This window comes from Dipodomys spectabilis, unplaced genomic scaffold (genome assembly GCF_019054845.1).
Source record: "Dipodomys spectabilis isolate Male_0828 unplaced genomic scaffold, ASM1905484v1 ptg000002l, whole genome shotgun sequence".
Lineage (NCBI taxonomy): Eukaryota > Metazoa > Chordata > Mammalia > Rodentia > Heteromyidae > Dipodomys > Dipodomys spectabilis.
Window position 1 is genome coordinate 27591599 of NW_024870679.1, and position 14314 is coordinate 27605912.

General features: G+C 37.0%; 1 protein-coding gene across 5 annotated transcripts in view; it reads left to right on the forward strand.

Moving 5' to 3' along the window:
- Zzz3 (zinc finger ZZ-type containing 3) overlaps positions 1-14314 on the forward strand; it is an 81848-nt gene that overhangs the window by 32160 nt on the left and 35374 nt on the right. For 2 of the 5 annotated variants that reach the window (XM_042685302.1, XM_042685309.1), the window contains exon 4: positions 5213-6774. The exons of the other annotated variants lie outside the window; for them this stretch is intronic. In XM_042685302.1, coding sequence (XP_042541236.1) covers positions 5264-6774 — 1511 coding nt within the window. In that variant the 5' untranslated portion in view covers positions 5213-5263. The remainder of the gene's footprint in view (positions 1-5212; positions 6775-14314) is intronic. 5 annotated transcript variants of the gene reach the window in all.

Below are 14314 nucleotides of genomic sequence, written 5' to 3' on the forward strand. Positions count from 1 at the left end.
ATGTGGGGTTAGTTAAAGTTTGGTTAAATGGCCTTTCTCATGTATGTCCTTCAATACAGTGAGGGAGTATAGGTAGTGTTTAATTCTAGTGATCTATCATAATCTCTGCATTCCTCCATATTCTAAGAAGTCTCACTGTTGATTAGTTGGTGGGTAACATAGGAAGAACTTGAGTCTGGTTGTTAGATTAGGTTTTTCCCATTTAAGTATGTTAACTAATGGCTCCTCTTGGTTAAAAATAAACAAAACTATAGTAATCGAATTTCCGTGCTCAAATAGTAGTGAAATAGGTGAGGTTTACACCCATATGTCTCCTGTTTAGATAAAATAAAAGCAGGAATATTTCTGAAGTAGTTTGTAAATAAGTAATTTTCTTTTTTTTGCCAGCCCTGTGGCTTGAATTCAGGTCCTGAGCACTATCCCTGAGCTTCTTTTGCTTAAGGCTAGCACTCTACCCCTTGAACCACACATCGCCACTTCTGTCTTTTTCTCTTTATGTGGTACTGAGGAATTGAACCCAGGCTTCATGCATGGTAGGCAAGCACTCTACCACTAAGCCACTTTCCCAGCCCTATAAATAAGTAATTTTTGTTCTCTTAGCAACTTAATGTTTTTGTTTGTTTGTTTGTTTTGGTCAGGCATGAGGCTTGAACTCTGGCTGGGGCGCTGTTCTTGCCTCTTCAGCTCAAGGCGAGCGCTCTATCGCTTGAGCCACAGCGCCACTTCCGGGTTTTCTAGTGCTTTTATTGTAGATAAGAGTTTCCTGCCCGGGCTGGCTTTGAACCTCAATCCTCAGATCTCAGCCTCCTGAGTAGCTAGGATTACAGGCGTGAGCTACCAGCACCCGGCTGCAACTTAATGTTTGACAGAACTATAATTTTGTGTCCAGTCCTCTTCACTAGATTCTTCAGTAACTTCGAATTATGCAGCTAAAATGAAGAAAACAACAGCTTTTGTCTGCCTGCCATATTTTGCTAATAAGCATGGAAAGACTATGTTGGGAGTTGGTTGGGATAGTTTAAAACATTTTTAGCTCCTTTTTGATAACTGAATTTGTACTCTGTTTATCAGATAAATTAAAAAAGTGTATATATGCTTATCCGAAATACAAAAGATAGGAGAAAAAGGTTAAGATAGAAGAAAAAACCCATCAGACAAGATTGGTTAAATTTCTTTAACTTTTATAATTTAAGTGTATATAATTTAAGTGTATATAAAGTGTTAGTTCTCCCTAAAAGATTTATACAGTCCTTTGTTTGGTGCTTTCTTAGTCAGATAGATTGTGGTCTTACAAGTTTTAAAAACAATTTTTTTTTTGTCGGTCATGGGGCTTGAACTCTGGACTTAGGCGCTGTCTCTCAGCTTTTCAACTCAAGGCAAGCGCTCTACTGCTTGAGCCACAGCGCCACTTCCGGTTTTCTAGTGGTTTATTGGAGATAAGAGTCTTATGGACTTTCCTGCCTGGGCTGGCTTTGAACCGTGATCCTCAGATCTCAGCCTCCTGAGTAGCTAGGATTACAGGCGTGAGTCACTGGCGCCGGGCTAAAAACATTTTTTATTATTATTAAGGTTGTGTACTGAAGGGTTACAGTTACATAAGTCAGGTAAAGAGTGCATTTCTTTTTAGACAATGTTATACCTTTCCTCATTTCCCCCGGTTGGTCTTATAATTTTTAAAAATTAAATAATAGTAAGGAGTTAAAGGGTATATTATAAAGAGTTTAGTTTGATTATTACATTAAATTATTAGAATATGGTCTAAGTTCCTTGGACTGAGGCATTGTTTCATAATATGAAAATGAGTCATCAATGTAGAGCCTGATACACTGCATCTCTCTCTTCCCCCGTCTCTCAGTATCAAACTCACAGCCTCCCATAATCTAAGCAGGTGCTCAATTACTGAGTTACACTTTTCAGCCCCCAGTATACATTTTCAAAAAGCTCTCAGAAGATGCCCAGGGTAGTGCTACACTTGAAGTTGCAATAGTTTGCATTATAAAGGGTCCTAGTTATAAACTGTGTTCCCTTTCAGTGCAGTCCAATAGTACAGGATTTGATAACCTTAAAAGTTGAACACTACAGTTAATAGAATTAAAACAAGTTTTAAAAAGCAAAAGAAACATGTTTAATCATTCATGCTAATTAGTGTTTTAATATTTTAATCACTAATGGTGGGAGAATAACAAACGTTAATAAATATATGTGTATATTTGTATGTATACACATTCCAAGTAGATATATTTCATCAAATAGAGTTTCTTTCTATAAAGCAGAGATTTGTTTGCATTCAGGTTGGTATAGAAAGAAAAAAAGAGGTTAAGGAAATAAAGGATTACTTAAGAGGTTTTTATGTTTTTTTTTTTTTTTTTTTGGTGCTAGTACTGGGGTTTCAATTTGGGATCTGGGCACTGTTTCTTAACTTTTTTGCTCAAAGCTGGCTTTCTGCCACTTGAGTCACAGCTCCACTTCCAACTTTTTGCTGGTTAATTGGAGATAAGAGCCTTATGAATTTTCTTACCCATGCTGGTTTTGAAACTCAATTCTTATTGCTAAGATTACAGGCATGAGCAACTGATCATTGCTTTTTAAAAAGTAAAGCCTAACAGATTGTTTGTATTTCTAAAATAGTGTGATTGCCCGAATTCTTTTTGAACTATATTATGAATATAATTAAGCTTACATTAAGTTTTGTAAATAGTTTATAAAAGTAACTTGGTAGCTTTGTACATATACATAGATGTTTAATATTTAATCTGTACATTTGAGAGCTCCAGCTTTGGGTAGAAGAAACAAGTACTTTTAATATTTTTTTGTTTTGGGTGGAAATAGTACTAGGGTTTGAATTCATGGTTGCTAAGCTTGCTTGCTCCACTGATGCTTTAGCATTTCAGCCATGCCTCCAACTTGTGTTTTTTTCTATTTATTTATTTACTTACTTATTTTTTATTATCTTTAAGTAGTTGTACAAAGAAGTTCCCATTCTATAAAATAGTATATGAGTACAAAGTGTCTGACAACATTGTCACCCATCTCTCTTAACCCATCCCTTCTTTCACTTTTTCCTTTAATTGAGATTAGGTGATTACATAAATTTCACATATTTCACAGTATTCCAACTTGTGTTTTTGCTGGTCATTTTGGAGATGGAGCTTCTTGGGACTTTTCTGCCTGGATTTTCTTTGGATCTCTTTCAAACTAGTGAGGGTTATAGGTATAAAGCTATTAGTACATATCATTTTCTTTTAAAATGTCATTTAAAGTTAAAATTTATTTCAATTAGAAATTTATGGGACATTTGGTGTCCAATACTTTTAAGTAAAAAGAGACTATAATTTTGGTGACAAAGTATTAGCAAAGGAGAATTATGTTTCAGAGATCCATTTAAGGAATTCCCAAACAGTAAAAGTTTTCTATAAGAAACGCATTTCTGCGTCCTGATTAATAAAATAGAAAAAAGGAATTATTTAATTCTAGGTTAATTTTGTGAATCATGTGAGTTTTTTTTAAATAGCTAATTAAAAATGTATGAGTGTGCCTGATTTTAAAACAGAGCTACTACCTTCAATCAGCTTGTTTGTTTTATTGAGTGTTTTCTTAATTTGTTTGTCAGCAGCTAGAAATGCAGAGACAGTTTCTTGCTTCTTTTATGTGTGTTGTGCATGTTGCTTTGTCTTCTGTAGTTCTAACCTTTCCACTATTATAGGTACCTTTAGTTGAGGCAACGGAGAGGTTGCATTTGATTTGTGGGGGAGGAATTAAATGGCATTTCGAAGGTTATTTTTATGTCAGGTAAGCTGTTGAAGGATGACAAAGCTGGAGGATGGGATGGTGAAACTTCGTTTTATAGGAGTTAGTGCCCTCTTTCTTTAACCATACTATGTGCTGCTGAAGTTAAGCAGTGAAATGACAAAATATCTTAACTGAAAGGTAAACAGGAAAGGGCCAGAGTCATGGAAGCTTTAAATGCTAGTATTGTCTTTATTCTTCCTGATTGGGAAACCTTTGGAAAATAATAAATCTTTTTAAGTTTGTCCACATGGACCAGTCAAGACATTTTTCAGTATGTTCCACATTTCTGTCTTAGAATCATCAAACATCTACATCATAGAACCTGCCTCTGAAATCATGCATTAAACTTGCACACACTATGTAGGAATTCCAAGGAGTAGGATTATATATACATATATACTCCCAATTTCTTAAATATACCTATTTTCTTCAGTGATTTATTTCCCATTTCTGTTATCTTTAGCATACTTACCTTTACTTGGTCACTTACACCGTTTTCTAGACTAGGAAGGCTTTCTTTGACTCTGTTGTTAGCTAGTGCACGCTAACATAGTGGATTCTGTCCATTTATATAATTCCAAAAAGTATAATTGAATAAAAAATTTTTGGTGTCAAGTAGCTTATTAGTAATTTTCATATCATTTGGGCACTGGTGGCTCAGTAATGTAATCCTAGATATTCAGGAGGCTGAGATCTGAGGATTGCAGTTTGAAAGCTAGCCCAGGCAGGAAAGTTCATGAGGATCTTAACCAAAAGCTGCAAGTGGAGCTGTGACTCAAGTGGTAGAGTGCTAGCCTTGAGCAAAAAAGCTTAGGGATACTGCTCCGGTCCTGAGTACAAGCTCCGGGAGCAAAACAGAGGTAGAAAAAGAAAATGTTCAGACTCAAAACTCATTAAGAATGATTTAAAAAAAAAAATAGGGACTTTCTTCAGGAGCTGTTTTGAGGGAACATTAGAGGTAATTAGTATTTTTTTTAATAGAATAGCTGCTAGTATATTCGGAATTATTATTTTAATCAGAATGACACTTCATCTTTAAGCTAGATCAGTTCTAGATACTTTGTGTCTCCAGAGGCTGATGAACAGTGAGGCAGGCCTACAGCATGGTCTCTGGAGCCCTGCTATGCTGCTTCCTAGCTAGGTGACCTTAAGCAGTTGCTTCAAACTGCTTTGAAGGAGAGTTCATGACTCATTTGTAAAGTAGGGATAAGAGTAGTACCTATCTGAATTTGAGACTTGAGTGAGTTAATATGTTAATCATATAGTTCATTATTACTTGTCACTAGTATTATTACTGGAAATGTTATTTGTCCCATAATTTGTTAATATGGCTTTACTTGGATTAAAAAGTTGTAGCTTCATTCTTTTGTTTTAGATATATTAACTATGACCTTTTCTCACTATTTTGTTTACATTTTTGAAGGTTTCCCAATGAGTGGATCATGATGACCGTATTATAGGGACTTGCCATAGTATGGCTGCTTCCCGATCTACTCGTGTTACAAGATCAACAGTGGGGTTAAACGGCTTGGATGAATCTTTTTGTGGTAGAACTTTAAGGAATCGTAGCATTGCTCACCCGGAAGAAATCTCTTCTCATTCTCAAGTACGATCAAGATCACCAAAGAAGAGACCAGAGCCTATACAGATTCAGAAAGGAAATAATAATAATGGAAGAACCACTGATTTAAAGCAGCAAAGTACTAGAGAATCATGGGTAAGCCCTAGGAAAAGAGGACTTTCTTCTTCAGAAAAGGATAACATAGAAAGGCAGGCTGTAGAAAATTGTGAGAGAAGGCAAACAGAACCTGTATCACCAGTTTTAAAAAGAATTAAGCGTTGTCTTAGATCTGAAGCACCAAACAGTTCAGAAGAAGATTCACCTATAAAATCAGACAAGGAGTCAATAGAACAGAGGAGTTCAGTAGTGGACAATGATGCAGAGTTTCAAGGGACTAAACGAGCTTGTCGATGTCTTATACTGGATGATTGTGAGAAAAGGGAAATTAAAAAGGTGAATGTCAGTGAGGAAGGGCCACTTAATTCTGCAGTAGTTGAAGAAATCACAGGTTATTTGGCTGTCAATGGTGTTGATGACAGTGATCCAGCTGTTATAAACTGTGATGACTGTCAGCCTGATGGGAACACTAAACAAAATAGCACTGGTTCCTATTTGTTGCAGGAAAAATCAGTAGCTGGAAATGGGGATGTGGAAACCCCGACTTCAATGTTCCTTGATAGTAGGAAGGACGGTTATATAGACCATAATGTGCCTTGCACAAATTCAGAAGTGCAGGTCAAGTTGGAGGACCATAAAACGATAACTGCCTGCCTGCCTGTGGAACATGTTAATCAGCTATCTACTGAGCCAGCTTCAGCCCCTGTTTCTGAAATTCAGTCATCTTTAAGAGATTCTGAGGAGGAAGTGGATGTGGATGTGGTGGGAGATAGTGGTGCCTCAAAAGAGCAGTGTAATGAAAACACCAGTAACGTCCTGGATACAGTTACTGACAATATGCCGGTCTTGGGAGAACAAGAACAATCTTCCATTCTAGACTGTGTTTCAACTCAAATAATGTCTTTATCAGAACCTCAAGAACATCGCTATACCTTGAGAACTTCACCACGGAGGGCGGCCCCTACCAGAGGTAGTCCCACTAAGAACAGTTCTCCTTGCCGAGAAAATGGACAATTTGAGGAGAATAATCTTAGTCCCAATGAAACAAATACAACTCTTAGTGATAATGTAAGTGAGTCTACCACAAATCCTGATGAAATTTCTCAGAATGAAAAAGTTGTGTGTCGTGACTCTCAAAACTATGGAAGTGAAGGACTAAGTAAGTCATCCTCAGAGGCAAGACTCAATATTGGACACTTACCATCGGCCAAAGAGAGTGCCAGTCAACACATTACAGAAGAGGAAGATGATGATCCTGATGTTTATTACTTTGAATCAGATCATGTGGCACTGAAACACAACAAAGAGTATGTGTAACTATGGTAACCATGAATTCTGCTTTGTCTACCATTCCCCAAATTTTTGTATCCATAAATGTCTTTACATGCAGTTTTTTTTTTACTATAGCTAAAATTAATGTTTAGCTAGATTTTAAATTTAACATGATTTTTCAACTAGTAAAAAAGAAGCTTTACCTGTAATCCTAGCTACTCATGTGTTTGAGATCTGAAGATTTTGGTTCAACCAGGCAGGAAAGTCTATGACACTCTTACCTCCAATTAACCAACAAAAAGCCAGAAGTGGAGCTGTAGCTCAAGAGGTAGAGTGTTAGCCTTGAGCAAAAAAGCTCAGGGACAGGGAGGGCCTGGTCCCTGAGTTCAAGACCCATAAGGCAAATACCCAAAAAATTGTCTAAAAAAGAAAAACTTAAAAATTCTAGTTCATTACCCTTTTTTATGACAAAATAATCATTCTAGTTCTCATATTTCTTGTCTCAATTAGAAAAGACGCATAAACATAAGGCGGTAGTGTTTTTGCTTTTTTTAAAAAAAGTTTTTCATCTTGAATTATAACAGGATTCTTTGGTTTTATAATTGTAGGGTTTCATGCCCTCCAGATTGTAAGTGTGTAGTGAGTATAGAAAATCTGGCAAGCTAGGAATGTACTTTAAGTCATTTACATTTAAATTCCAATTAAATTTTTTTATTTGAAAGTTTATGTATTTTTTACTTTTGTTGCTCAGAGAGTAGTTACTTCTAACAGTTGTATGTTACAATTAGCATTAGCAAGAGTTAGCATCTACAAGTTATATAGAACATTTAATACAATTTTTTCTGATTCAGTCTTTTTTCTTGTTTTTTAGTCAATGCAGAGGTTTGAACTCAGAGTATAGAGCCCTTCCTTGGCTTTTTTTTTTCCTTGAGGCTGGAGCTCTACCATTTATTTGAGCCACAGTTTAGCCTTTTAGCTTTAGTTGTTATCATTTTGGATACTATCTTGCATTTTGTCCATGTCAGCCTAGAGTGTGATCCTCCTATCTATGCCTTCTGCCTGGTTGGAACTACAGATGAACACATCACAATTTGATTGAGATGAGGTCTTACTAACCTTTTGCTTGGGCTGGCCTCAAACTGCAATCCTGTGAAACTATGATTATAGGAATATACCACAGTGCATAGCCTGTGAAACACATTGGAAATTACTCTCACAGTCAGCTCATATTGGCTATGTAAAACTATTTTCACTTGAGGGACCTTTCTAATGTGTTTGTTAAGAGTTTCCAGATTCTGTACATATCAAGTATCAAATCTCATTTGTAGGAAATAATATTTATTTTACCTTGGTGGAGTAAATCTCTCAGATTTATTTGTTTTATTCATTTTTGTGGCAGTGCTAGAGCTTGAACTCAGAACCTTGTGCTCCCACGTGGCTTTTTTGCTCATAGCAAACTGGTGTATGTAATACTTTGGCTCACTGACTTGTGTTCTACCACCTGAGTCACACTTCTAACCCCTAGTCCTCAGGTTTTTTTTTTTTTTTTTTTAATATAGTGGTATAATAGATTTATTTTTAGCATAGGCCTCTTCTGAAAATTAAAAAAAAAATTTTTCTGGGGGGGGGAGTCAGTTGTGGGACTTGAACTCTGGGCCTGGGTGCTGTCCCTTAGCTCTTCAGCTCAAGGCCAGTACCCTACCACTAGTTATGGGACCACTTTCAGTTTTCTGGTGGTTTATTGGAGATGAGAATCTCATGGACCTTCCTTCTCTGGGCTGCTTTGAACTGTGATCTTTCCTTCCCAGGGCTGGCTTTGAACTGTGATGTCAGCCTCCTCAGTGACTAGGATTACACGCGTGAGCCACCGGCACCTGGCTAAAACACTATTTTTAAAATAAGGAAAATTGAAAATTGCCGGGTGCCGGTGGCTCATGCCTGTAGTCCTAGCTACTCAGGAGGCTGAGATCTGAGGGTTGCAGTTCAAAGCCAGGAAAGTCCATGAGATTCTCATCTCCAACCACGAGAAAAGTAGAAGTGGCTCTGTGGCTCAAGTGGTAGAGCACTTGCCTTGAGCTGAAGAACTGAGGGACAGAGCCCAGGCCCAGACTTCAAGCCCCATGACTGATTTCCGCCCCCACCCCCCAAAAAAATATAGTGTTTTAATATTGGATTTAATAGCAGTCTTATTTTATATGACCATTTTATTTACTTTTGTAAAAATGTTAAAGAAGTCTCTGATCAAAATTTTTGAAGTCCAGTTTGATTTAGGAAAATGTAATTGCATAAATGAGAACTTTTCAATTATTAGGAAGCTGAGCTGGGGATGGTGGCACATAGTTGTTATCCTTGTACTTGGGAGACTGAGGAAAAAGCCAGCCTGGGCTATGTAGTGAGACCTTGCCTCAAGAAGGAAAAAGGCAAATCAAAAGAAAAGTGGAATTTTTTTTTTCATCATTTATTTTTAAAATTTTTTTTATTATCTTTAAGTAGTTGTACAAAGAAGTTGCCATTCTACAAAACAGTATATGATTCAAAGTGTCTGATAACATTGTGAAATTATATCCATTCATATCTAGTACAGTTATTTTTCTGTAGGTGCAAGGAAGTAGGATGTGTTTCTTGGAGAAATATCAAAAGTTCCCTCAAGTGAATTCTTTTTGGGGGGTAGGGAAGGGAAATACAGTCTTGTCATGTTGCCCAGGGTTGTCTTAAATTGTTAAGCCCAAGTGATCTTCCTGCTACAGCATCTCAAACGGCTGGAACTACAGGTATGCACCAGCATACCCAGTTTTTAAAAGGTGAATATTTATAAAATATTTTTGGTTTTGTTTCCCCCTCTCCTTTCTTCGTTCTTTTTCCATCCCTTCCTCCTTCCCTGCTTTTTCTCTCTCCCATTCCCTTTCTTCTCACACAATGGTTCTAGGGATTGAACTGAGGGTCTAACACTATATTAGCCATGTGATCTACATTCCCAATCTCATGAAATTGTATTTTACTAGTTTTATTCTTTGCTTTTCCTTGTTTGACAAAAGAGATGTTCTCTTAGGTCTTGCTTTTTATTGACCATAGAAAATATTTTCCTAATAGTTCACCATAGAATTTTTCATACAAGGCTGTCAATGATTATAAAGGATGATGTTCCCATGAAACAGTTATGTGAAGATAGTGGTTATAGTTGGGTACCTATAGCTGATGCCTGTAATACTAGTTATGCAAGAGGCTGAAATCTGATAATCAAGATTCAAAGCCACCACCCATGCAGAGAATTCCGTAGGCTCTTATTTTTAGTTAACTGGCAAAAAGCCAGAACTAGAAGCATGGCACCAACCATGAGCAAAAAAGCTGAGTTAGTGTAAAGCTCGATTTTAAACCCCAGTACCAGAACCCTCCCCCCACCCCCCCCAAAAATAGTGACTATAACACTTAAAAGACATTTATTCTGTGATCAGTGGATGAGAACAAGTATTTTTATGGGGCTCTTAGGATATATAGACTTTTGAAACTTCCGGTTTTCTGGTGGTTAATTGGAGATAAGCATCTCATGGACTTTCCTGTCCTTGTTGGCTTTTGAACTGTGATCCTCAAATCTCAGCCTTCTAAGTAGCTAGGATTACAGGTGTGAGCCACTGGTACCCCACTATGCTTCCTTTTTTAAACATTCTTTTTTAATGTCTAACCAGGCTAAACCTTGATTTCTACGAGGTTTTTAATAGTATATATTTTTCACCTAGGCCCTTTCATATAGCAAGCCTGCCTACACTATGGAATCTACCATTTCCTGTGTTCTTGTCCTCTACTTCTAATTGAGAAAGCTGTCTCGATTCATATATCACCATACCTTCTTCTCCTCCTCTCCTTTCCCCTCCACTTCCCTCCCCCCTTCCCGCCTTTTTTTTAAATTTGAGACAGGGTCTTGCTATATAGTTCTGATTGGCTTTGATTGATATGAGATCCAGGCTGGTCTGGATCCTTCTGTCTCAGACTTCCCATTACTAGAATTACAGATGTGCTCCAACATAGATAACTAGAACATTTGTTTTCTCTTTCATATTAGTGCTGTGTCATTGTGTGAATTACTGGATGATATTAGTGGAGATAAAAGTATAAAAATAATTTCTATTGATTGCTTTGTAAACTTTGCTATAGAAGCCACCATATAGTTTATGTACCTCAGAGTAACACTGAAAAGCTTCAGCTGTTTCTCTTTCATTAATGAGTTATTCTGACAGAGTTAGGGTCCTCTGAAGTTTTTGGTATGAAAATATAGGGCGGGCTGTGTGTGGTGACACATGCCTGTGATCCTAGGTTCATAGAAGGCATAGATAAGATGACTGGTTTGAAGGCATTCTTTGTAAAAAAAAAAAAAAAAAAATTAAAAAGAGTGACTGTAGGTCAAAGAACATATCTAGAATGGTGGCAAATGTCTGTAATCTCAGTGATACCAGAGGCAAAGGTAGGACGATTATAGCCTGAGACCAGTCCCAGGCAATAAACAGAACCTTGTCTGAAAATTAAAAGCAAAAGGGCCAGGGAAATAGCACAGAAGATAGAGTTCCTGCCTACAAGTGAGGCCCTAAGTATGAACCAGTTACCCTGTCCCCAAAAGTATTATAGATTATGCTGAAAGAGATCCTAGTTTTGTAGAGTTGTAATGTAAACTAGTCTAGATAAACAGTCTTCTTTATCACAGTACGTGTTTCCCTGAGGTCAGGAAGTGTTGTAAGTAATGGGGACCTTCAGGAAACAGGATAAAGGTCTTTGGCTGGATGTCTTATTTTATTCTAATAAGTTTAATTCATTGTTCCTTTAGAACTTTGTTCTCCATACCTGCATAGCTATGCTAGAGATTAATTACTTTGATTTCTTGTTGTCTTAGCTGATAGAACAAGAAAATGTATGAGTATATTAACCTATGTATATACACCTACCTATAAATATTTTGCATGCCATTATCTGAATCTAAGCTTGTTCATTTAATCAATTACTACCAAGCTCATCCTGATTTATATCTATAAATTTCTACTCAAGGAGTGACAAATCTGGCCATTAATTACATTTATTTATTTTTAATGTATATAGACAGCCTGAGGATCATTAGTCCATATTTCAACTGTTGACATCAAGACATCAAGTGTTTGTGTGTAATTCCTTTTCTCATTAATCTTATGGATAACATTTATTTCCGAATTACTTATCTTTTTCCCCTCTACTCCTTCAGTAAGATGGTGTAATTGTTTAGTGTATTTGCAGTGTTTGTTCCCCCCTTTTTTTTTTTCTCAAGGCTAGTTCTTTATCACTTGAGCCATAGCTCTACTTCTGGCTTTTTTGGTGCTTATTAGAGATTAGAGTCTCATGGGTTTTCCTGTCTAGGCTGGCTTTGAACTATGATCCTCAGATCTCACTCTCCTCCCTGGTAGCTAGAATTACAGGCATGAGCCACTGGTGCCCTGCTGGAAATTTGATAGTTAAATGTTTCCTAATCTTTAGAAACTGTCTTGGACTAATGGCTGGAAATACAGTATAAACTTCCTCTTTGTTAATATAAAACCTCTATAAAATCCTTTGATGGTGATCATTCAGTATCTATTTGAATCTGTTTTAGTTGTAAGGAACTCACTCATTTGTGAGCCTTTCATACCACAGAGAATCTATACTTGTTAAGTCTTAGATTCCTCCCTGGAACTTATACTCAATGAGAGTTTGAAAAACTTGAAAAGATCTCCCTTTCCTGTCTAACAGGCTCTGATTTCTTGGAGAGAGATTTAATATGCCTTTTGCCAACTAAGTTCCTTTAACCTTTCTGCTTTTTAGAAACATAGCTAACAGCTTCAGTACTAATATGTTTTCAATATAGTCTTATAATCAGCTACTTACCTTTATGCATTGTTCATTTCTCAAGCTCATTTTACACATTGTTACTGTATTAGCCATGCAAATGCCAGTGTTTACTTGTCCTTCATTGTCCAAAACTTGTGATTGCACTCTATTGCATTTAAATGTTGTGTGTGTGCACATTGTGTGCATGTTGGTACAACTAGTTTGGCCTGGACACTCACTGTCCCTTAGTTTTTACTGCTCAAGGCTCACTCTCTACCACTTGATCCATAGCTTTACTTCTGGCTTTTTTTTGTGGTTAATTGGAAATTAAAGTTTCACAGGTTTTCCTGGCTTCCAGCAAGCATTCTTCAGATCCTTGCCTTTTTTGAGCGGCTAGGATTGCAGGTGTGAGTTACCAGTGCCTGGCAGAATGCTACTTCTTTATCCTTGAAGTGCTTCAGAATAATCTGTGGAGTTTGTTTTTGTTTTTATGTTTGTTTTTGGTAATTCCATAGACCATCTGGGTTTTCTGCTATTGGAAAAAGAGTTTGGAGACTCTTTTTCTTTGTAGAAGAGGAAATTGAGAGCCTAATTTTAAATTGTTTTGATACTGATAATGGTTAGTTAGAATGGTAGTAAAATCCATATATATATATATTTTTTTTGGGTCCGGTCCTGGGGCCTGAACTGTGGGCCTGTGGGCTGTCCCTCAACTCTTCAGCTCAAGGCTAGCTCTCTACCATTTGAGCCACAGAGCCACTTCCGGCTTTTTTCTTTTGTGGTGCTGAGGAATCGAACCCAAGGCCTCATGCATGCAAGGCAAGCACTCTACCACTGAGCCATCTTCCCAGCCCCCAAATCCATATTTTTTATCTCATCATATGTGTAACTTTTGGTACTAGTGATTTAAATATTTTAGTTTTGTAGTATTTGCTTGCCTTCGAGGTGTATTTTCTATGTACTATTTTCTTACCTTGTTTCACTTGACTTGCATTGTTTTTGACATTGTTCTGCCTGATATGCCTTAACTTTTTTTTACCATTACTGTTGAAATTCACATACTTTTCAAAATTCAACAATGTTTATTTTTTGTGTGATGGTTTCTTCTTAAAAATGTTCATTCAGGCCGGGTGCTGGTGGCTCATGCCTATAATCCTAGCTACTCAGGAAGCTGAGATCTGAGGATTGCAGTTCAAAGCCAGCCCAGGCAGGAAAGTCTGTGAGATTCTTATCTCCAATAAACCACTCAAAACCAGAAGTGGCGCTATGGCTCAAGTGGTAGAGTGCTTGCCTTGAGCTGAAGAGCTGAGGGGCAGTGCCCAGGCCAGTGCCCAGCCCCATGACTGACCAAAAAAAAAGTTCATTCATCAGAATCACATTTAATATATGCGGATTTAAAAATACGTTACTCAGAATAATTCTGGAAAAGTCCAAGAATTACCTAGTTCTGTAAGTTTTCTTATTTTTCTGTTATTGATAGCAAAAAAATATGTATATAATATCCTATTTAAGGCTAGTCCAGGCTGGTCTTGAACTCATGATCTTCCTACCTCAGCCTCCTGAGTGTTGTGATCTGATTTTTGTTGTTGTTGTTTTTAAAGTCTACAACGTTTAATATCCATCTCGGCTCCATTTGCTAAGTTTGCCTTGTATATTTGTATCTAAGTCTTAAATGTTGAAGTGGGCGGAGGCTCTTATTTCATACTGAAAGAACTCTCATGATGCATAGTGTCATTGTTCTGAGTACATTTTAAT